The sequence below is a fragment of the Papaver somniferum genome, chromosome 1 (assembly GCF_003573695.1).
Source record: "Papaver somniferum cultivar HN1 chromosome 1, ASM357369v1, whole genome shotgun sequence".
NCBI lineage: Eukaryota > Viridiplantae > Streptophyta > Magnoliopsida > Ranunculales > Papaveraceae > Papaver > Papaver somniferum.
In genome coordinates this window covers 100,520,942-100,545,885 of record NC_039358.1, presented here as the reverse complement: position 1 = coordinate 100,545,885, position 24,944 = coordinate 100,520,942, and the positions used below count along the sequence as shown (strand labels likewise).

The 24,944-nt window shown below is 34.7% G+C and overlaps 2 protein-coding genes across 2 annotated transcripts; both read left to right on the top strand.

Annotated features, from left to right (window-relative positions):
- The first annotated feature begins 4,914 nt into the window (after positions 1-4,914).
- LOC113348135 lies at positions 4,915-7,686 on the top strand. The gene is made up of 6 exons (XM_026591843.1): positions 4,915-5,115; positions 5,233-5,458; positions 5,561-6,030; positions 6,497-6,835; positions 6,931-6,955; positions 7,112-7,686. The coding sequence occupies exons 1-6, from the start codon at positions 4,915-4,917 to the stop codon at positions 7,684-7,686; spliced, it is 1,836 nt and encodes a 611-aa protein (XP_026447628.1).
- A 6,100-nt stretch (positions 7,687-13,786) lies between these two features.
- LOC113295272 (vacuolar protein sorting-associated protein 27-like) lies at positions 13,787-21,479 on the top strand. Its single transcript, XM_026543624.1, has 10 exons — positions 13,787-14,010; positions 15,316-15,372; positions 15,488-15,552; positions 17,499-17,709; positions 17,796-17,899; positions 19,278-19,353; positions 19,543-19,602; positions 19,691-19,741; positions 19,843-19,921; positions 20,743-21,479. The coding sequence occupies exons 1-10, from the start codon at positions 13,930-13,932 to the stop codon at positions 20,814-20,816; spliced, it is 858 nt and encodes a 285-aa protein (XP_026399409.1). The 5' UTR covers positions 13,787-13,929; the 3' UTR covers positions 20,817-21,479.
- The last annotated feature ends 3,465 nt before the right edge of the window (positions 21,480-24,944 follow it).

Genomic DNA, 24,944 nt, shown 5'->3' with positions numbered 1-24,944 from the left:
GTACCCACGGAAGTTTTCGAACCGAAATTTTTTGCTGAGTTTGTAAACTCAAATCCGGTATCTAAGGTACCCATACCCGTACGCGTACCCAAGCTGGTTAAGTCTCAACTCGGTAGTTCATGAACTTAAAACAATAAATTATAAGGAGTGCAATCTTTGCAAACAATGGGTATATTGTTCATGAATTGATTCAAATGGATCAAACTGATTTTGTTTCAATTGTGTCTATGAATAAATACCTAAGCAATTGAACAACTCTTCAACTAGTTCTTATGAGTCATTTGAACTAGTCATGTGAAGAAGATGAATACGGTTAATATGAAAGTGCTCATATGGCTAACCATTGGTTAACTATTTGTGAACCAACTAAGGGTACACGTTTAGGTACGGTTACTCAAACCTAAATGAATACATTTCATTTGTGTGTGACAAGCTAAGTTTCGATCTAACGGTTGAAAGATATTAGCTTGAATAAATCAGGTTTTTCATCTAACGGTGAATATTGAATGCTTTGTTACCAAGGTAACTTGGATTGCAAACCCTGATTTGAAAACTATATAAAGGAGACATCTAGCAACTGGAAAAACTAATCCCCACACCTCATGTGTGATACTAGTTGGTTTTACTAGAGTCGATTCTCCTTTAACCTTAGGTTTCTTCTCGAGACCCTGTAGGTTAATGATAGACGCATTTATGTGTCTAATTTGTCCTCAATGTTTCGTATTGTTGGTACTCGATTTTGTACTTATTATGGTGTTTTGTGTATTTGTAGGTATTTTTGGAAATAAACATTTTCGGCTCGAAAAAGTGTTAAAGGCACCCCGGAGGACATTTGCTAAGCGGACTCCCACATTGGATAAGGGGTACACCAGTTGATAAGGGTCACCCATTTGCTAAAGGAACCCAAGAAGCTGGTTAGGGGGCACCTTCATCCTCTTCGTTTGAATTCAGAAAAGTGGCGGGAAACGTGTTTTTGAACTGACAAAACTAGGGCTTTTAGTTTGGAGGAGTTTTAGCGAGATTAAATCGCTGAAATTCATTGGGAAGGCTTCTTTGGTCTTAACACGCTTCATATGGGTGTTTGGTTCGACTAAGTTTGGTTGGATAATTCCCAGTTGAAGAAAACAGGGAAGAAAATAATTCGAGATCTTCTGCATTGAATGACAACGTATTTTAGTCGGATTTGTAGCTTGTTTTGGATTGATACCAACCTGTTACGACTAAACATGGATGGTAAGTTGTTTAAATTCGAAGAAACAGAAGGCTACGTGGAGTTTGAAGAAAAACAGAGCAGACCACAAACAAAAGAGATACTCGGGATATTTGTGACATATTTCGGGAGTTGCAGGAGGCTACAATGTGTTTGACTCATTCTGGGAGTTGTTTAACACGCGTTTAGAGTATGCTGAGCTATTGAAGATGCGTGAAAGGAAGGAAAATATTCCCGAGGATATAAATCATGAACGGAAATATCTTGGGAGTTATTGTGAAGATTGAAGGTTCTGAAGGTGTATAAATAGGATTCTGGGAAGGCTACAAAGGGGATGGAGAGTTAGGGGTGAGAATACAGAAGAGAATCGGGAGTTGCAGATATTGTCTCTGATGCTGCCATTGAAGAACATACGAAGAACATAAGACTACAAGGAGCAGTCGTAATTGCTACAGTGGTTGCTACACATAGTGACAGTCGTAGAATCTACAACGTCAGTAATAGTTTATTGTTGTATCTGTAACAATTATAACTGTTACAAAGGCCCTGTTTTATACCTTTTCTCCTTGTAAACACCTTTTTGAGCAATGAAAAATTCCTTTGAGTGCGTTTTCACCATGCGGAGCTAGACCCCATCACTGGGACAAAGGAGGAAGCAACTTTTCATGATTGTGGTAAATGAATTAATTTTTTTATTGACTTTTTGCATAGATTTGATTGCTTTATGATTTCTATTAATTATTTGTTATTTTGTTAGATGCCGCATGCTTAGTTCTAAATACTTTAGATGTGTCATGCTTTTAAATTACAAATAATATTTTACGAAATCTATTTTTGCAAAGAACTAGAATCACAACTTCTTTTGTTTGAGCTATATTGTCTAGAGTTAATGACTGGACCATAACAATATGAAAAGTAGTGGAATCCCGCGTCTCAGCGTGTCTTCATCTTGTGACAAATTGTGTATATATATTTTTTCCTTATTTTCTTTATTAAGTCTTAAAACAAATTCTCAACAAATCTGAGTGAACGAATCATCTTACTACAACATCATTGAAAAGTCACATCAGTTAACGACTGAAAGATTTCATTGGGATTGTGAAGCCGGACGAAACTACTTCTCTTGTAGTTGAGCGATCTGATCTTGCCATTTTCTATCGTACGAGTTCGATTTAATAATTGACTTGAGATTACATCTCCGATAGGGCAAGATAAAAAAAATCACAAACATCTTCGTCTCATCGTTTGTGATTCCGCAATATCTAGTTTCGCTACCATACGATTTAGATTATTGTGAGGTGATTGATAATACTAGGTTGTTCTTCGGGAATATAAGTCTAGGTTATCAATTAGTTCATGTTCACCTTGATTTATCAAAAGACGAAACACTCTTATAGCGTGTTCGTTTCGGGTAATTGGGAGCCCAGGAATTGGATTCCAAGGGAATAGGCCCAATTTCCTTGAACCGAACAGCCATAAAATTTCCAGAATTGGATTCCTAAGGAATCTGATTCCCTCCTATCAGCTTTATTCCATTGCAGCGCTGGGTGGGTGGAAAAGAACTCGATTCCGGAGAAAACAAGGGTAATTGAGCTTAAATTACCAAACTGTCCATCTGAAAACAAAATCTCGATATGTTTTTCAATTTTCATTTCTAACCATTTCTTCGTAATCGAGAGAGAATAAGAATAAAACCACTAAAGAACGAGAGATTGAGATCTACGATGATTAGGTTAGGGTTTTAACTTCTGGTATGTATGTCTTTCATCTTCTATCTGTATGTAATTTCCTTTTCATTTTTAACTGCTCATTTAGTTTGTTTTTAGGGTTTTGATTTCTTTTTATTTTGTTGCAGGAGTTATTAATTAAACGACCAATTATCATCTCAATTGGATTTGCGGCTTTGTGATAATCGGTCATCAACTCAGGAACAATAATCTCTTCCACAAGAACTGTAATTTTCATTTTCAACAGTACCAATTTCTTCTTCTCCCGACTCAATCAACTACATTATTATCAGCTTTTCCCTTTGATTCAATTATTAAGAACTTTCAAGGTATAATTTGTTCACCAATTTCATTTAAATTGATTTCGGTAATTTTTTAGTATGGATTTGAGTGTTGGTTTTATGATAAAATTAGCTTATGCATGTGTATGTGTGTTGGGTTTATGATATAATCCATGAAATCATCTTTTCACTATCTCTTGATTGTGTTGTGTTATGTTAGTAGTAGTACCCTGCATAAATTTGTAGTTGCTGTAATTGGGGTTGTTCTATGTCTTCTCATATGAGTCAGGGAAATGATGTATAACAAAATTTGGTGCAAGAGATATAAAGCTATTTATAATAGGAAATGCTAAGCAACTGGGTATGTTCTTTGTGGGGGGGGGGGAACTCATTTTGTTGTTTTCTAGATATCCGATTTCATTTTGTTCTCTGTATTCTGGTTAGCGGATAGTTGGTTTTTGTGATTCCAATTTCTTAAATTTGACTCACCATTCAAACACGGTAACAGCTCGTTGGGGAATGAACTGGTTGATAGTTTTAATGTGAGTTTATACCATTTTGTTAGTACTGAATTTTTGTGAAAACTTTTGAGTTTGGTTGGAACCTTTTCAGTTGGGAAAATAACACTTTCCAATTCTTTTAACTTTTACCATTTTTATGTGAAAACTAGTATATTTTTTACCTTGTCTTGGAACTTTTCCTTAATCATTTTATTTGGAGAATAACTTCTGAAAATAGGCCTAAGCAAAGTGTGTACGAGAATCCATCTATAAGCTTTGGAGGAATTTGTGTTCATTAAGTTGTATCTTGTTTTGGTTTTGATCAGGTGTTGAGGAAGAAGAAACTGTATCTTTGGTGGTGGTTCATTTCGCAATTGGCTTTAGCTTACACAGAGACTAACTTAGAGGTTTGTTTTTGCATTTTTCTCTCATTGTGTGGTTCTGGCATAATTTTTTTTGTCATGCTATTTTCTTCAGACTATCTCGCTTCAAAATATCAAATTTTATTTTGCCATTGAGGACAATGCTTCCCTACTTGAATGAGAATGATTTTACAATCCACTAATCACTTATAACTTAGATTATGCTTGTTTTGTCCTGAAAAACTTTTGAGATTTGATTTGAGGCCTATATTGAGTCACCCTGTGGTTGTATGATTTTTTATTGTTTCTATTTTTGAGATCTTGTGTTTTCAATTGGTGTGATGGGACTTCAATGAATTACTCGGTCCGCAGTAATTTGCAGAATAATAATCTTCTCTAACAGTAACAAGTAGGTTAAAAATGGCAACACGTTTAGTTTTATTATTTGTCTCTCTATAATCATGTATGGTTGACCATTTTGTTCTTATGCTTTTCAAATTCAGACCCACTTCCAGTATGGCACCTCTAGTCTTGACCAAAAAAATAAAACTTGAAATGATGACAGACGATATCCGAACAACGTTGGATGCAGTAACTTTATTTCACATTTATTTTTATTCATATGTCTCGCGTCAGCAAAGCTGTGTGTTGAGAGCCAATGATCGTTTTGAATTAACTATGGTACGATTGTGGGTGATGGAAGATTTGGTATACAAAAGTGACACCAAATGTAAATCCCAACTTCGTCTCGATAGATGCACTTTTAGAGTTCTTTGTCATAAGCTGCGCACCACTAGTGGATTAGAAGATAATAGAAATTGTGATGTCGAAGAAATGGTGGCGATATTTTTATATGTAATTGCGCATCACCATAAGAATAGAGTTGTGGGTTTTCAATTCAAGCGATCAGGAGATACGATTAGTAGACATGTGAACACGGTGTTGAAAGGAGTTATTAGGCTTCAAGGAGAGTTGTTAAAAGAACCGGTAGCAGTCGCTACAAGTTCAGTTGACCAAAGATGGAATTGCTTTAAGGTATGATATTATCTCTAATGAAATATTAAAACCTTGTTAACCTTATCTGTAATGAATATTAACGCTTGTTTTTTCGTATCTATAATGAACTATTAACACGACCTTGTTTACCTTTAGAACTGCCTAGGGGCATTAGATGGAACACATATTAGTGTCCACGTTGCTACAGCAGACAAGCCTAGGTATCGTACAAGGAAAAGTGCAATTGCTACCAATGTCTTAGGTGTATGTTCTCAAGATTTGGAGGTTACATATGTATATCCTGGATGGGAAGGATCAGCTGCCGATTCTCGTGTTCTTAGGGAAGCCATTTACAAAATAAATGGCTTAAAAGTTCCACATGGTAAGTTTGTTAGAGTATTGTAACTTGAATCTGCGGATTAGCGAGTGTTTTTCATGTTTTTTATTAAGATAATGATGGTTTTTTACATGCTTACTTGTTTAGGTTACTATTACCTTGTCGATGCCGGTTATCCAAATAGTGGAGGATTTCTTGCTCCCTTTAGAGGTCAACGTTATCATTTGAAGGAATGGGGGAGAGATCGTCTAGAACCCAGGACAACTGGAGAGTTATTCAATATGAAACATTGTAGGGCTAGGAATGTGATTGAAAGAGTTTTCGGATTGTTGAAAATGAGATGGGCAATACTTAGGGGTCCCTCATGGTATCCTGTGAACATACATTGTCGTTTTATCATGGCTTGTTGTTTGATACATAACCTTATTAGGAGAGAAACGCCGATGGATGAATTTTTACCGGAAGATGAATATGAAGATGGACCAATTAATTTGGTTTCTCCTCAAGAAAGTCGAATGATCGAACATGTTGATTCCTCGAATTATTGGGATGTTCAGAGAAAGGAGTTGGCAGATCAAATGTGGGAAAGATGGACTGCACGTAGACGTAGGCGCATAGTTAGTTAAATGATTTCATCATTTTCCTGTATTAGCTTACATTTTTTATCACTTTCATTTGTACTGTACTGTTACAAGAACAAGGTTTATTACTTATCTTCGAATGGTATAATTTTGTCAAATGGTTTATTTCAGATTTATTTTTGCAAATGGTTGATTTTTTATCTCTATCTTAGTATCTATGTGGGTTTATATGTATCAATGATTACTGTGTTTACTGCTCTACAAAAATTTAGATGGTGGTAGAACATTGGAGCATGTGATTACTTATAGAAATGAAATGCAGTTTCCCGCCTTTATGGCTTTCTGGAATTACTATTCCTAGACAGAAGTCTGTAGTAGTTGATAATGAAATGTATCATTCTTGTCATCAACAAGTATAAATGTCTGTTAATAACAATTAATTTGTGTTCTTTTATTCTTTGTTTTATTTGATGTTAAACTATTTTTTAAATTATCTTGACAGAACTTGGTTGTAAACAGGCAAGTAATGGCACCTCATCGGAATTGGGTACAAGCTGAAGATGACATATTGGTTGATGTTTTGACGGAACTTGCGCTCGATGGCAAGTGGAAAAGTGATACAGGATTCAAATCTGGCTATTTGAAAGTGATTGAACAGAAATTAGCTGAGAAACTACCCAATTCCGGGTTAAGTACTACCAACATTGATTCTAGAATCAAGACCCTGAAGAAGCATTCAATGTCAATCAACGAAATGCTAAATGCTGGCAGTGGTTTTGAATGGGATTATGTCAACAATAAGCTTGTGTGTGAGAAGAATTTATTTGATGAATGGGCTAAGGTAATTTCAAACCATTATTAAATATATTCCTTTCTGTTTAGTCAGTTTGTTCTCTTAATCATGTAGTTTTATCCTTGGTTTGGTATTGGTATCAGTATCAAGTCATACAAGTAGTACGGGGTTGATGTCTTAGAATTGCAGAAGAAAATAAACATAGAAGTGTTATAGGAATGCCCTGGAGCTTACACTTTTGTTTTTTTCGACTGAAATTTGTGAAGTTTCAGTTCATTTTTCTTGTTTTTTGGACTTAAATTTTGTTGTTTGTGGATTTTGCAGTCTCATCCAAGTATAAAGGGAGTGTTTATGGGAAAGTTTTTCCTCATTTGGACGCATTGGTTGAAATATTTGCTGAAGATAGAGCAAATAGTAAAGGAGCTGCGTCTTTAGATGAAGAGTTAGAAGACATAGATAAAGAAGATGAACAAGAAAGGGAGAACGAAACAGAACAAGAAACAGAGCATGAACAAAGTAACCAGTCTGGATCAGTGGACGAAGCCAATAATAGCAATGATAAAGGTAGGAGAAGGAAAAGGGTTAGATCATCTTCTTTGGATATTGGATCCGGTGAATCAAGTGGTGATTCGAATGGTCTTAATTTGATGGATAATTCTTTCAGCAAGTTTGTATTAGGCAATCTTTCACATTTTGAAGCGATTCGTAGTACATTGGCTCAAGAATCAAACACCAACGAGCAGTTGTTTGAGGAGCTGCAGAAAATTGATGGTCTTAATGATGATGATGTGATGGATGCTGCATCGATTATACTTGATTCGACTACAAAGACTAAAATGTTTTTCGGGATGGACGAAGGAAAGAGGGCTCACTATGTGAAGAATAGAATACTCAAGTAGAGTAGTGGAAAAGGGAAGCTCTTGGTATGTTTATTGTGCTCTTGTTAGGGCGGTATTATACACAAGTTGGTTGCCACTAACATTGTGGAGGAAGAATAGTGATCTTATATCTGTTTTGAAATTTTGAATTCTTAAATTTTTGAATTTGAATATGAATTTTAGTTGTGTATTAGAATTTGGTTGCCAGTTAGATTGTGGAGGAGTAATTGTCCAATTGTTTAAATTTGTTTTGAAATTTTGAATTCTTAAATTTTTGAATTTTAGTCATATATTAAAATTTTCAAGGATATTTAAGTAATATGATAGATTTGAATTACATTGTAATCCAATAACCCCAACCGAACCTATTTTATTATACTAAGGAATCCAATTTCTGAGATTTGAAAAACTTGAAACGAACGAGCCGTTAGGTTTATCTGTGGGAGACATATTTATCTATCATCATAGACTTTTTTTGTGTGATACAGATTAATTTATTAAAGTCTTCGACTTTGGGTCGTAGCAACTCTTGGTTGTGGGTGAGATCAGCTAAGGGAATCAAGTGCGTAGTATCCTGCTGGGATCAGAGACGTAAGGAGCGCAACTGTACCTTGAATTAGTGTGAGATTGATTAGGGTTCAACTACAGTCCAGGCCGAAGTTAGTTTGTAGTAGGCTAGTGTATGTAGCGGCTTAATACAGTGTGGTGTTCAATCTGGACTAGGTCCCGGGGTTGTTCTGCATTTGCGGTTTCCTCGTTAACAAAACTTCTGGTTTCTGTGTTATTTCTATTCCGCGTTATATTTTGTTATATAATTGAAATATCACAGGTTGTGCGTTGTATCGATCAATTGTGAAATACAACCTTTGGTTGTTGATTGGAAATTGATTGATCTTTGGATATTGGTCTTTGGTACCATACAAGTTTATATCTCTTGTATTTGATAAAGAATCACAGATTTCTATTTGTTTGAGTATAGATCAAATCGAGAGATAGAGATAGTAACTCCTTGATATACTTTTTATTAAGATTGAGTCTGACTGTCTAGTTGATTCTCTTAAAAGTATATTAGAGTTAGTCCATATAGATTGCTAACCGGAATATTGGATGAGGTTTTTGTACCCCCGCATTTTCATGTTATATAATTGAAATATCACAGGTTGTGCGTTAAGATCAATCAATTAAAATATCCAACCTTTGGTTGTTGATTTACATTGATTGACACTTGAATATTGGTCTTTGGTACCGTTCAAGTAATTCCTCTTATATTCAATCAGGCTCGCATATTTCTATCTGCTGATTGCGGATTGAATAAAGAGTTAGAGATATTAAACTCTTTGATATACTTGAATCTAGATTGAGTCTGACTGTCTAGTTGATTCTCTAGAAAGTGTATTGGAGTAAGTCCTCTCAGATTGACAAAGTGTGGTTGTTAGACCCCCGCATTTTCAAACTTGAATAATATACTCGCTTACCTTTCATAAGAATTATTTATCACCAAACGTAGAATAGCAGCTAGCTCAATGTTATCCCCAAAACTCCTTTTATCTCTAAATACGAAAGCTCTGGACTACCATATTGTATTCGGATGAACCACCAAGTAGTAGCTCACTCAAGGTGTAATATAATTGAGCGCTTTAGGCTTTGTGAATTAGGTTGATCCCGGTAGTTAAGCTCTTAGCTCAAGGTTCACTTGTCGATGTTGTCTTCATTAGCAGTTTCCCTGTAAAATCCCTATGTACAGTCTCATGGTTTATACTTGTTTATAAAGTTTTTTGACTATTACACTTATCATCCAAATTTAGAATGGTCAATAAATTAATTCAACTGTACACTTGAAGAATTTAGAAATCAATCATAAACCTACATATAATGAAGACAACCGATATTGACTAAAACTCAAATAAACTTGTATACTAATTAAACTTAAGTGTAGCACATAAAATTCATCCTTAATCAATGAAAATTAGTTATTCATCATTATACGATTTCTCAGTCCCCCATAAAGAGGTAAATCCTAGAATATTGAATGTAAAACAAAAGTATAGTATGAGATTTTTTGTAACATAAATCAAGAATTGTCCCTTATATATAAAAGTATAGAGATCACGTGCTCAAATACCGGTCAAAGAAGGTCGTCACCAAGTTGCCGAACTCTCGAAAATATGTCACGTCCAATCTAGTGGTGTATATAAATCACATAGCCGAAATGAGCCTTCATCAAAAGTGAAGATGGTTAAATTAATTCTTAAGAGCATCTCCAGTGCTAGAGGGTCAAGGTCATCCTATGTGGAGGTCTTCTTAACACTTTTGGTTGTGGGTCATTTATTACATGATAAAAATAAATAAAGGTAAGACTCTCTACCTAAATTTCATCTCTAATACCAAGGTATTATCTAACACTTTTTGTTTAAATTTAAGACAAAAGGTGATGTGGACTTAAGACCCAGGGTCATGAAGAAAGTCTTATTTAGACTTTCTCCTTTACTCCCACTTAGCCATGTCATCTTTATTTATGACCTCCACCCTTTCACTGGAGATGAAAATTTGGTGGACAAAATCTTAAATCCTAAGTGTCATGCAATTTTAAGACCTTGACCCCTTGCATTGGAGATGCTCCAACCGTGGAATTATTTGTTCCATTTAAACTTTTCTTCCAAATTCAACGGTTCACCATGCATTCGCCGTATAACTTCATATACAACCAACTTCTTTTTATGGTGGAGTTCATCAAACCCCATCCTCACCATAGAAATCCTCAGATTCCTTTAAACTCAAGACGAGGTCCTCCTTTCTTCACTATCTCCAGCCAACACCTATATAATCATGGAGCAACCGCATAAAACTCACACCATCATCATCATTCCCCGAACGACTTACAAACTCATACCCAACCTCCATCATTCACAGCAGCTACATCAACCGGACTTAACTGTCGTCACTGCTATCAATAGTATTAATCCAAATCGAACTCAACAACCATCGATGATAACAACATCTTCTTGTCAGTCATCATCTCCTCCTAATCAATCATCAACATCTTCGATCATCATCAACAGCTTAACTAAAGCAGCTTACGAATTTCTCTTAGAAAATCCCAAATCAAAGGAAATCAATTATAGCGACCACAAACCCATCACCAAATTTGAGTTTTTAACCAATTACCGATCAATCAATGATCAATGACAACATCGATCATTCCTTTATGTGTAAGCTAAAAAATATTTGTTCCAAAGCCACCGCAAACTCAAGCAAACACTATAACCGATTAATACCCATTTTCCCTCTCTTTAATAGCTTCGAAAATATTTCTTACACCAATATCATGGACTGTGGTAGATAATGGCCAGAAAACTGGTCGTGAAAACTCGACCGAATTCTGTTTCGGTTGGGAGGGAAAGAAGACGATAGCCCTGAGAGAATAATCCGGGCGCCTTTATAAGATATGGTTGTCCCAAGATAAACGTGACGTCTTTAAGATATGGATTCCTTGAGTAATTCATCAACACTAAGAGGGGCCCTTATCAGTTCTATGCTTTCACACTTGAGCAACTTTGACTTGCTTCAAATGCTCGTAACTTCTTCACACGACGTTGGAATGATCTCATTCTTTTTCCGTTGCCTTTGTATCCTCGTCATCTTCAAGATGATGAGAAGATATACTAGACTTGTATGAGTTCCAGTTGGTCTTTGGTCCTTCTCCACTGACTTCACTTTTGTAGCTATTTCTGCTTTTCTTTGGATGTTTCACCTAAAAAAAGAGACATAAACTAGAATACAATCATAATACAAGGATAATATGCAAGAAATATAACTAAAACAAGGATGTAATTGACACTCAAACATATAAATAAAATACTTATCAAATTCACATTACACTGGAACCCTATATAAACAAATTCCATTCTAGAGAACCCTCTACAAAATCTTAAAATATTTGAAATTAGCCGATAGTATACAATACTCCCTCTGTCTTTTTTACCCGTTCTATATTTTATTTTGGTCTGTCTTTTTTTATCTGTCCACTCCATTTTATAATCATAAAATTATTTTTAATATAAATTCAATCCAAAATCTTAAATAGTATCACCATATATAAGGAAAAAATCTATTCAATATCTTTCATATTAATCGTCATTTCCTTTTTAAATAAAATATACATGTATAGACAACTATAAAATTCCTAATAAAGCTTCTACAGTAGAACTTCGATAAATTAATCCGCGATAAATTAATAACTTCGCTAAAATAATTTTTTTTAACGGTCCCGATTTGGACCAGTAATAAGCTCGCTTGTAAGATAATAAAAATTTTAAGTATCCAATAAGGTCCAACTGAAATATAAATTAATAATCATTATAATAGCATTACATTACTAGTGCCTTACTAAAATAAGATTCCAAAAGTGTTTGTTTCTCGTTCACATTTATGCAACATTGGACTCCATCTCTGATTTTTTTGTAGTCCCTTAAGGAGTTCTGGAGTGCCTTTTCATTAATTTTTTCGCCTTTTTCTTGAATTAATTATCCGCTTAGAAGTAGGAGCCATTGTTACACTTTTCTTTTGTGTTTCTTTTTTTTTCTTTTTCTTTTAACACCAAAAAATATATAAATTTATGCACATAATATGCAATATACTATACTATATCATATTATATTATACCAAAAATTTATTACACATGAATTTGAATTGAGAATAATATCTCAATATATTTTTTATTATGGTAAACCTTTAAGTTTAATTTAAATATTTATTTTATTTTATTTTTGAAGTTTAAAGTTAGAATGTTTCGATAATTTAATAACTTATTAATTTATCGATAAATTAATACTTCACTAAATTGATAGAATTTGGTGGTCCCAACATTATTAATTTATTGAAGTTTTACTGTACTTATTCGTAAGGATTCCATAATAAAACCAAAATATTTTGGTTTTATTTTCTTAAAGCATTTCCTAAAATAATAATATTACCCAATTTATATTTTTTAATATATTAATTTTAATTTTAGTAATAATATAACATCAAATAGGGTTAGTCATGACATTTTATATGATTCCCTTAATATTTTGACTTTGTCAATTAGGACAGTTAATAAAAGACGGACAGAGTAATGAATACCCTTCTGACCTAAATAACAGTGTGATACTTTAATCCATCTCCTATCCACTTTGGAGAGGGTTAAGGAACTATAGAAGTTGAATTTAAGAGCAAGTCTTATGGTGGAATCCAACCTATTCCAAGTGTGGAAAAATTGTGGAATGTCAAGTCTAGTGGCTTCCAAGTTGGAATCTTCCACAGTTTTTCCAAGCCATGTTCCAAGATTTTGTGGGATGGTTCGTGGAATCCATGGAAGCGCTAATCACACTAGCGTAAAATGATATCCAGAATAGCGCGCTAGAAGATGGAAAACGCAAATAAAAATAGCGCGCAACGCTAATCTAAATAGTGTAAAACGCTATTCAAAATATCGTTTTTTTATCTGTATATTTAAAACGAGCAGTTAAATATTTAATGGCCGAGAAAAAAGCGTTAATCTTAATAGCGTAAAGCGCTATTCTGAATAGCGTTTTTCTGACGCCATTCTTATTAGCGTAAAACGTTATTTTTCTCTGACGCTATTCTTATTAGCGTAAAACGTTATTTTGGTTACCGTTTTTACGATTCCACCACTATACTTGACCTTCCATGAACTATTCCAAATACTGAGGTGGCGTGGAAGATGGAATTATTCCACCATAAGACTTGTTCTAAAGGGCAAAATCAAAACGATGGAAACGGAGAATATCTCTTGTCGCTAGAGCACGCAATTATGGCAGGGGCGGAACTACAACGAGACTTAACCTGGCCTGAGCCACCCCAAAAACCTAAATAACCTTTTTTTTCACTACCTATTCCGATTGAGGTATTAAATTAGATCTAAACTAATAGGCTTAACCATGTTTCTGCAAATGGTCCATCCAAAAGCCACCCCTACGCCAAATTTCCAGTTCCGCCACTGAACTATGGTGGAGGGCCGAGGGCTACAAAAGGGCAATAAAATAAAATCGCCCATTTAACTGTGTCCGTCGATTTATATTGACAGGCGAGTTGTCTGGAACGGTCCGTAGTTGGAATTCAACGCCCTCGTTGATTTAGGAAAAAAAAACAAAAAAAAAAGGTAGTGCCTGCTGAATCTGTTTGTTCTTATCACCACCACCGTCATCGTCAATTTTCAACCTCGTTCCCAGTTCTGCGCAAGGGTAGAAGTATACAGACAGAGAGATGTCGTTGGAGCCTCCACCATTTCAAGAAGCCCCACGCTGTGACGTATGCAAATGCAGTTTCAACACTTTCCGACGTAGGGTTAGTAATTTACTTATCAATTGCTCGCGCTAAATTCTGATTTCATTTTCTAATTAAATTTTTCCTTTTTTAGATTTTATATTGTAATAAAGGAAATGGGATTCGCAATTGCATCTCGTATAAGGTTAAGTTGATTGAAACTTATGATCTGGCTTAGGTCATCCAGATCTTGTATCCGAGAATCTAAGATGTTATAGGAATGTAGATCACATAATTGCTTCAAAACATAGCTTATATATATATGGTGCCCAACACGGGACAGATCATGTCACAGTAACCATTAGTAACTGTAATCAGATTAGCATGGTGCACAACAAGGGACAGATCATGTCACGGTAACCATTAGTAAGTATAATCTGATTAGCAAACAACCCAAAAGATCACCTCTGTAGTATGATCCGAGCTGGAGAGTCACATAGGGTATGAAGCTGCCCCCTCCCTTGCAGGTTCTAAATAAATTTTGGTGTGCTGGCATGGACATTGGAGAGGTTGCTTTCTCGATGTCATTGACCTTGAGGCGAATCAAAGATTCAATTATATCAAGTATGAAATATCCCTGGTCCCATGTTCAAGTAATATTAGTATAATGGTCTCAAGTATCCATTGTCTACTTAAGGTTGGGCCTAACCCATTGGTTATTCAGTGGAATTTGGGCATGACAGTTTGGAGGGAGGGCTGTCAGTGTCAGTCTCACCTTCCTTAAGGTGAATCATGTTTAATCATCTCAAGGATTCCTAGTTTCATCTTTGTATATGATGTTTGTAGAACACGAGTCGTTTAGACTTCCCCATTCTGCTCACTTTGTGCAGCCGCATTGCGATTTTGATTTTTTTTTTTTCCGGTTTAGAGTTCGGCTAGCCTAATACTGGATAGAAATCAAATGTGGTCTTCGTAGATTACTTTGTCATTGCTTGTTTTCTCGGCGTAAAGTTTCATAAATTTAGTGATATAAGGGGTTGGATAACTTGACAAGTCGAGAGACTGATATTGTATACATTAGATTTTATGAACAGACAAACATTAAATATGATTCAATAGAAATTCAACTAGGCCGTTCCAGAAGATGTGGTCACCACCTACACCTACTGAAACAAAACATACGTACATCATTATGTCATTCAATCTAAACATTGTATTCAATAAACCATTTGCGTCATCCAGTCTGACATTTTAGAAGATATACTTCTCCTTTCTTTATGTGTTGCCAATTTTGGCTGTGCAAGAATTTATTTCATTGTATATACATGTTACTGCAAGAAACAAGGATTTATACTTAACTCCGCATATTCTTCTTTTTTCATGCAGCACCATTGCAGATGTTGTGGCAGGACACTGTGTCATGACCATTCATCAGATCTAATGGTATGGGCTTTAGTTCTAACTTTCCATCTTATATTTGTTTCCTCCAGTTTTTTTGCTGTTGATGAATTCTAAGTATCATGTTCTCTGCTGCCTGCACTCTGCACCAAATTTGCAGGCTTTACCGCAGTTTGGCATTCTGACAAGTGTTAGAGTATGTTCTGATTGTTTTAACAATTCTCGGTAAACCTCTACCCTTTTTACATTTACTCAGATTTAATTCGAGGATACTCTCAGCTAAATGGTGCATGGCTGTGTTACATCCAGTGACGGAACTGGGGGTGGCTGAGGGGTGCTCCAGCCACCCCCAAAACTTTAAATACCACTCAAAAGTCATTTTTTTATGTGTAATTTTCCGGAAAAAAAAACAAACAATAAACCCCCTAGAAATTTAATGATAGTGGTGTTTTAGCCTACCTAGACTTTCAATCCCGCTTCCATCGCTGGTTACATCTATAATTTTCTGGAAATGTTTTTTTCTTTCTGGATAACAGTTAAATTTGATTTGTCTGAATCAACGCCTTAACATTCTGCATGGTTAAAAAGTGAAATTATTCAAGTACTTTGACCAAAACTTTGAAATATCAAACAACAGGTTGGTGTAACAGATCGATTGCAAAAGACAATAGCAACAACCCAGTAGCAAAAGACTAGTTAATCCAAAAAAAACCTCTAGCATAAAACAAAATTATTTAGTTATAAAATGATATAAAGTATAATCGCAAACCTAGTTATCAAAGTGATTAGCTTATTGGTTTATCCAGTACCGACATCCATATCGTCTGTAAAACAAGTATGACATTTTAAAATTCCCATTTGAAAGAAAATAAATTCATTGATAGTTACATATATAACCCTTTTCATTGACATACTTGGTTGCATTAAAAGTAATTTTGGCTGCATCTTTTATTTTGTTCATGGTTGTTTAATCGAAATTCTCTTTGAAACAAAGATTCCAGAAGTGAAAATATGATAATGGTGTAGTAGGTGTCTAGGAAAATACTCAAATAGGTTAAAATGATTTTAGAAAAACACCTAAAATATCTGATATGCGTGGATTTACATTGGTTGGTCTTGGAAGAGAGATTTGTTTTTATCAAGACACGTAAATAAGCTAAAAGATTATTGGCTAGTATATGACTTTCTCTACTTAAGCCAAAAAATTATTGGCTAGTATATGACTTTCTCTACTTAAGCTAAAAGATTATTGGCTAGTATATGACTTTCTCTACTTACAGTTACTCGTACCTATTAAGGTTACCAATAGATTTTTACAATTTAGTATATTTTTGTTGAATTAATAAGAACTACTCCCTCCGTCCAAGTTATAGGAGGAGAAACCAAATCTCTTAGATTAAGAAAATTATATGGGTTTTATAAATATCCACCTTCTTTCTTGTTTTACCCTTTACTTTTAAATATTAAATATTAAATTATCTTTAGTGTAATATTGCTATCATAGATAGGGGCATTTTTGGAAAGAATCATCTAGGAACTAGAACTATGCCTGTATAGATGGAGAACCAATTAATATATACCAAAATATTATTAGTTGTTTATATCTATCTATTCTATTATGATAGTCATATACTATGTTTGGTTTTTTATCGGGGTTTTTGGTGCTACTTCAGTTATATTTTTAGTACGCTTCTTTGTTATTTTGGAACATGAAATCAATGCCAACCACCTAAAGGGTTTTTCGGCTTCTGGATTCCACGGTTTCATGTTGTTGTTTTTCCTTTTTTGTTTGGACTAGGCTCGGACCAGGTTGAAAACCACCCACGTGTATCCCTAGTGGAAGGTCTTAGTTGTTAAAATGGTTAGACCTTTGTTACTCGAAGCGGAAAGAAAGAGCTCAAAAATGAGCGGCAGACTTTGGCGATGAACCTGAATGCATGAGAGTGTTGGGCCAGTTGGTCCCATACTCCACAGCTCAGATCTACTCCGGGCACTTTTCTTATACCGATCAATATCATTTTCCTAATTTGTTTCAGTTTGTACATCGATATGGCAAAATAAAAGAGATGCAGATCATTTATCCTATGTTTTATTTCAGATTAATTAAATGGTGTGTCAAGCTGCCTTGTTTTTCAGTGGTTTGCTACACTCTAACCAAAATCTTTGTCTAGATTGGGAGAAGATAAATCACAGATGACATTCAGCGGTAGTAACTCAGCGGCGGATGCAGTTTCCAGATTAGACATTCGTGACACTGTCGACGAGAAATCTGCTCCAGATTCAGAGCAGAACTCTGTTATAAATGTTCCCGAGTGCAAGTGTGGGATGCCTTTATGCATTTGTGTTGCTTCAGCCCCAGAACCAGATCCCGCTCCTTTGCAGGTATTCAGATGATTCCATTATCAGCAAAGAGTAGTTTCCATGTCGCTCTCATTTACTTGTAGTTTTTTCTCTCCTTCTTGTGACAGATGCATACTACATATACAGTCCAACCTCAACCTAGCAGCAGGAGGAAAAAGATGGACCAGACACCAAAGAATACAGGTCCAAGTTCCAACAGCAGCAACCCTAGGTCTGTGATATCTCTTCTTCTGAGTTTTGCTAAAGTTAGTGCTTTGTTCATTTATAAACAATTAGGTGCCTTCTTACTTTAACTATAATTCTTATCAGGCGATATACTGGTTAGGCAACCTATTCTAATCAGATGTTTGATTAAGAAAAACATGTTCTAGATACTCCCCTAAAAGTATAGATTATCGTAAATAAATTGATAATTCTTGATTTTGCGCTTGTCGGCCAGCGTCAAACTTTAGATCATCAAGAAACAGAAGTGTAGCTTCACATAGCAAGAGTTGACTAAGGTGGTAATACCGTAATAAGCATTTTCCCGATATCAATTCCTACTGTCAAGAACTAAACTGGCCATGTTTGGAATACTGTTTAGGTTCTCATTGATACCCTTATGATAAGTACTTGATGCGAGCTAAGTTTTGGTGTCTTAGCTTTTGGTATCAGAGATTGTGAAAAGTGTAGACTGGGTGGGTTAGCCTAGTGCATTGATATTACTTCTAGTATCTCTAATTAGTAAGGTGTTGTGCTGGAGGGGTCAAGGTTGAGTCCAATCGCTTGGCAAGAATGAGGACTGAGTGACGAGGTTCGTTGGCATGTGCTTTAGTAAAGACACTCAACATGGGGTACAACCTATATGGAGTTTCGCGTTGTAACTCGTCCATTCTTGTCACTCTGAGGAGAAATCCAAAGGTATAAAGGCGTAAGAAAGCATTGTGACACAGTTGATAGCACTGCTGCATCTTGTCAAAGAAAACTTCGTTGGACCAAATAAACACATTTTTGAACTTCGATCAAAGCTGACTCTATAAAGGTTAATATGTTTGACACAGAATGAGTTTCATTCATGACCAACAACCTCATACTTCCGTATCAGCTCAGATTTTTGACTATGTAGAAGCATTGCCTTTAGGACTACTTGTAGAAACTTCCATGTGACTAACTCGGGAATGCGAGACTTTGACCTCAAATGACTTTGTGGCTGCCACGTCTGTGTGGTAGACAGTGCAGGAATCATGTGGTATAGAATAATCCGTGGATGAAAAACTTGGGTCCTCGACCATCTTATGGATTTCAGGGAGCAGTACAGGGTTAGCGATAATGGCATGGCTGTTCATACGACCTCAGCATGGGTGAAGATAATATAAACATCATTGTTCCGAGCACTTCATAGTTATGCTGAGCATCTAATATAATAGTTATTGACTGCATGGTAGTGGAGTGGTACTGTGACACTGAGTAACAAACTGCCATGAAAGGCAACAATGATATTCTGACATCCGTTAGTATGTCAATTTGTGGTTCTTGTTTCTATTTTCTCGAAGGAAAAGGTATTGGTTCAGTCATACTGTGGTAATAACTTATCTAAGTTAAATTTGCAGCTCGTTTTTTAATCCTGGCCACATGACAAAAGCAAGTGTGAGTGAATCCAAGGCAAACTATGAAGTTAGTGGGGAGGTACGGTAACTTCAACATCTATGTTAGAGCTTTTTTTTTTTTTTTTTGGATCGGTAAAGAATTGGTGCTGACGAGTTTCAAACTCTTGTCACTGGTATCATCACCCAATGTCTTTACCACTATACTACAGTGATATTAGAGCATATTGTTTGTGTTTATTGTCCTGTAATGCATCATTTTATTACCCAGGGTTTAAGAGAAGCTATCAAGAACAGTGACACTGCAGCAGTTAGAAAGCTTCTGAGTGAGGTATTCTAATATTAGTTTCAGATTCCATTCCGAATACAGATAACGAGCTAAACAACTGATTTTATGACTTCCTTTTCATTGTTGTTAGGGTGTGGATGCAAATTACTGTGACAAACAAGGATTATCTTTGTTGCATTTGGTAACTCTTTCTTTAGCTGGTTTCTTATGGGCACAGTGTCATTTTTAATCTCAACAGTAAATGATATTTATGGTTTTTAGATATTTACTTTGTGCTTGCAGGCTGCCCTTTTTAATCAGACTGAAATAGCTTTTATTCTCATGGACAATGGGGCGAATTTGGAATACAAAAATCAACAAGGTACTCAATGATTTATTTACCACTGTGCATGGAATGCAATATCACCTTTTCCGTATTCTTCGTTCCTTTTGAATTAGGGAAGAAGTTGTAGTTGTTTTTGCGAATTCTAGCAGAATCAAAGTTCTGGTCCTCCAGTGTTCAGTACTACAGAATATAAACATGTAACCAGAGGTATTCTAGGCTAACCAAAGGAAGAGTTAAAGACACGAGCTAGAAAGGGACAACCTTGGATCCTACTCAAGTTCTTTTCCTAAGCAACTATCACAGTGTTGACAGTTATGTTGTGAACTGAATAGTACATTCAAGACTGCAACTATCACAGTGTTGAACTGCAAACGCGGTGATGCTTACAAGTTGTATTTTCCTAAGTTTCCTTAAGAACCAAGAAATAAATTACATTTAAGTTTGTGGGAGGATCCTTTGACATGGTTGTTCTCACATTTCTACAAAAAATGAGCACAATCCGAGATGTTTAGCACCACCATGGTACCATCGATCACTTTGAAAATTAGCCGTCGAAAATTAATGGCTGAAGTTAAAATTGGTAGTTGGTGAGGTTTATTGTATCGGAAATGCTCTAATTTTTGGTTTGTAGAGCACTGAACATATTACCAAAAAAAAATAGTTTTGAATTGTGAGGATAACCATGTTAGGGTCCTCCCCTTTTTTCTTATAAAGGGTCATATGTACCCAGTCAACTCTATTCATAACGGCGGCATCTTCTGGTTAAGTTCTTTTGCGAGCAAGGATATTTGTCTATTTCTGGAAGTTTTTGTTTGTGAGGTAGTAACTCTAACAGCGCAATGTTATTTTTTTCCCAGGAGAAACCGCATTGGATTGTGCCCCAACCACTTTGCAGTACAGAATGAAGCAAAAGATGGAAAATGGGGCTTAGTTGAAGTGAATGGAATTCAGTAATGCATGAAATGGGCATGCTCAGTTTTTATGGTGGCCAAGGTGGTGCATCCCAGTGATAGTGCTGTGAACATCGAAAAACAATTCAAACATTTGCAGGAACATGGTGTAAGAACAAATGATGTATTTAGAAGAAAATTCGTGTCCATTTCAATGGAATGTAAGTGTACAAGGCAGAGGCCAAGAGTACTACGCCCTGAAGAGCAACGCAGTATAATGCATCTATATGGTTGAGGCCCAAATTTTATGTGGAGCCTCCATCAGAATAAGCAAGATTTTTTTTTTTTGAAGCATAAATAAGCAAGATTTATATATTACCCACAGACTACTTGGGTAGGTTTAAGAGTATAGCAATATTTATATATTACCCACGGACTACTTGGGGAGTTGTAAATACTAAATATTGCTATACTCTTAAACCTATGTAGCTAGCCACTGAATAGAGTATAAGGGGCCATGCTGAAGTAGTTCGGACGCGAGGTTTCCTTCTACGTGCTTCACCTCTATACGAGGATCATGTTTATTGAGTTTCAAACTAAACTAAGACCTCTGCATACAGATCAGAAAAAGAAAAAAAAGATCTTGTAGGGAGGTTATTCTCGTACAGAGGCTTACTCTGAATAAAAGAAAAATACGTTATATATAGTATGTTATTTACAAGGGATTTTGTTTTAGATGTACACTAGAGCTACGGCACGGGGATCATTTTTATGTGATATGCATTTTTCACCATTTGGATATTAGATTTAATATTTGTCGTGTTACCCTCTTTATTAAAAGTGAGGATATTTCCGGTCCCCAGTCTACAAATCCTTTCTCATGAACTCATAGTGATTTATTTTTAGTATGTTTGAAACTTCCGCATCTTCCCAAATATGGTAGAGTTGTATCCAAGCCACGAATGTATCTTAATTTTCACACTTTCTTTCGCAAAAAAAAATAAATAAAAAAATAAAAATAATAATAGTGTTTTATAGTTTACAAAGATATCTTATGGGTCATTTGAAATGATACTGCACTTCTGAATTTCCCTTATTTTAGTGATCGTGCAAAACCAAAACATTGAACTATGTTAGTTATTAAAAGATTACGTCATCTGAGTTCATACGTCCTGGATAGATGTGTAGGCCTTAGAAATGTCGAAATCCTTGTTGATTTTTTTCCCTTTAAGAATAGTCCAAAAAGATTAAAACCCAGTAAGGACTCGACAATAAATATCACATTTTATGTTCTTACGAATTCAATAGGTACATATCTCTAGTACCTCAAAACTCCTACATTTTCTACGATATTGACCCTACAAATGTGTGGTTATTCGTTGTATAAAAATGATGAAACCATGGTAAGCTAGTCAGTCAAATGGTTAAACACTTAACCTGATAATAGTAGACTCAGTTATCCATCATTGAACGAAAATGATGTTAAAACATTTAATAAGGAATATTTTTGTATGAAATGCTTTGCGAAATCTCTTGGATGCAATAATTCTTACAATCAAATTTTGTTAGCTCTTAACTTTCGTTGACTATAATATTATGACTCATCAATTGACATTATTTTGGCGTTTGTTACCTGAAAATTTAAAATCATGTAAGCGTTCCCAAGAAAACCTCTTAGTAAGGTAGGAAAACAGTCTATGATGACAAAATTATAGCGGTTAACATGTGTACGTTATCAATATCTTTTTTGCACTATCTTATAGTAGTAAACATGTGCGCAAAAAAAAATATATGTTCTATTTATAATAGTATTGTTTTCAAACCACGATATTGTTGTCACTTAATGCTAATATTCTAAAAATGCATGATAACAAAGTTGAGATAAAATATTTAGCAGTATGATCAAAATTTATGAATATATAAAGTGTAACTCATTCAACGATAACAAATAGTAATAGGATAGAGACTAAGATTAAAAACGTTAGCTTGGAATTTGTGTGGTGAAATGAGACTGAATAGAAAGAAAAATTATGACCATAGATTATATCAGGGTGGTTGTTTGACCAAGCCATGTAACTTAGCAGTTGAGTATAAAACTGAACTATTAAAGCATCTAAATTATACAGAGCCGAATGAAGAAAGAGATGTTTCTAAATACAGGGATATTGGAAGTTTTTTTTTTTTTGTAGAATCTTTTGGACGCAATAAGTTAAATTAGCATCATATGTTTGATGCCGAGGAGGAAACGAACGAAGTAGCACTAACAAATTAGTTTCCGAAGATGATGAGTCCCTTATCCGATCGGTAGGACAAAAGAATAAAGCATTTGAAAGCGTTATTGTGCTCGATGCTGCTTTCCCTACGTTGAACGCCTTTAAGAACGTGGGAACATTGACAGAGCACGAACGAAATGGATGATTTGCAAAAAATACAACACATTATAATTCATACAAAGAACAAAATAGTAGGTGGTTAACCTTAAGATGAGTTGCTCATTTGGTGTAGGATATATGATTTATGATTCTCAATATTCATTTCCATCAAGTTTAAGGAACTTTGTTTGGAGTAATCTGAAAATGATGATGGAAAAACAATAAGAAGAAAATAATCAGAATTGCAAATGTAAGAGATTATGATTAAAAAGAATAACAAAAACGATCAGACTATTTTTTTTTAAAAGGGTTTCAACTTTTCAAAGTTTAACTAAAAATAAATAAAATAGATAACCATGGAAAATAATGTTCGGGGAAGTGAATTTCGTGAAAATAACATAATTCGTTGAAAAATTGAGAAAAAGCCGCCTCTATTGTGCTTATCGAAATCCTGGTGGAACATCTAAAATAAATCATACCATATTCGATGAAATAACCATAATTTTCTTTTTTAGTGGTTTGTTCCGATTGAGATCCAAAGTCATATAAAAATAACAAAAGTAAATAAAACACGACCTAGGAGCAAACAAAAAAGTGACAGTGATTTAAGACTATGCACCTAACTCGATTTGGAGAAACATAAAAAGGCTAATCAAATGAATGTTATTATGGTTGAAGGATATGAGTGCATTCTATTTTTCACCAGCCACCGTTGTTCACCAATAGTTACCACCACCACTCTTGCTACAGAAACAGCTTCCGCCACCACTGTCCGTAATGCCATAACGTTTTTTCCATCTACACTGCTCACCAACTCCACCACAACCATCAAACCACTTATATAATTGTTAGCAAATCTAAGCATTAGTTAAATATATTTATATAATTATTAATAGAGTAATTTATTTATCATAATTTTTAATATGACATTTAATATGACATAATAAAATATTAATTGTAAAAAAATAATGAGACATTAATGATAAGAAAAGTAAATTTTGTCCGTTAGATGCATTTCTAATCCCAATCACAACCATTACTTGTCAGAAACAACCATTAATAGTTTCTATTGTATATATAGTTTTAGTAACATTAAATATTAATAAAATTATGTATTTATTAGATTAATTAAGGAGATTGAAAATTTAATAAATCATTTATCATCAGCAATTAATGAGAGGCCAATTAACAAAACACTAATAATAACATTTAAGTTGAACAAACCATGATCGTAGATTTATCCTTTCTCTAGATAAATCTTGACCACTCTTTACATAGGCAAAGTTATCCAAACTATGATATGTATTCTAGAAATATATGAAATTTGTTATATCACAATTCACATAAAACTCAACTATGACACTGATAATTGAAAAATGAAATCGTATACGTCAAAGATATTTATGTTGAGATATGCAAAAAAAAAAAAAAAAAAAAACAACGAGTCCACTTCGAAACAAAATGATCTTGTAAAATGGTAAGAGGAATCGGTGTCTCAAACTTTAATGTATGACAAACTTGTATTATTTATAATGTCAATTATTTTTATTTGGAGGTAAGTTCCTTAAGATCAGACCGAGTTCTTTTACTTTTAATAACTTATTCGAATATGGAGTCTATTCTTTAATATAACTGGCAAAAAACATAACCATAAATTTTTATTCTAATACAAAGATGAATCCTATGTGGAGTATTCTTTTTACCGTAATTGATGTTTTTGTCTCTCATTGTTGCATTTCCACGAATCGATGAGTTTCCTAACCTTTTTTTTTTCCAAAGCAACAAATTCTATTAATG

Bases quoted from the DNA above. Each gene is read 5' to 3' on its own strand.
- LOC113348135 (XM_026591843.1), top strand. From the start codon at position 4,915: ATGGTGGCGATATTTTTATATGTAATTGCGCATCACCATAAGAATAGA. The intron at 5,116-5,232 runs GTATGATATTAT...GTTTACCTTTAG, and splicing joins AAAGATGGAATTGCTTTAAG to AACTGCCTAGGGGCATTAGA. The intron at 6,956-7,111 runs GTTGATGTCTTA...TGGATTTTGCAG, and splicing joins AGTCATACAAGTAGTACGGG to TCTCATCCAAGTATAAAGGG.
- LOC113295272 (XM_026543624.1), top strand. From the start codon at position 13,930: ATGTCGTTGGAGCCTCCACCATTTCAAGAAGCCCCACGCTGTGACGTA. The intron at 19,603-19,690 runs GTATTCTAATAT...CATTGTTGTTAG, and splicing joins TTAGAAAGCTTCTGAGTGAG to GGTGTGGATGCAAATTACTG. The intron at 19,742-19,842 runs GTAACTCTTTCT...TTGTGCTTGCAG, and splicing joins GATTATCTTTGTTGCATTTG to GCTGCCCTTTTTAATCAGAC.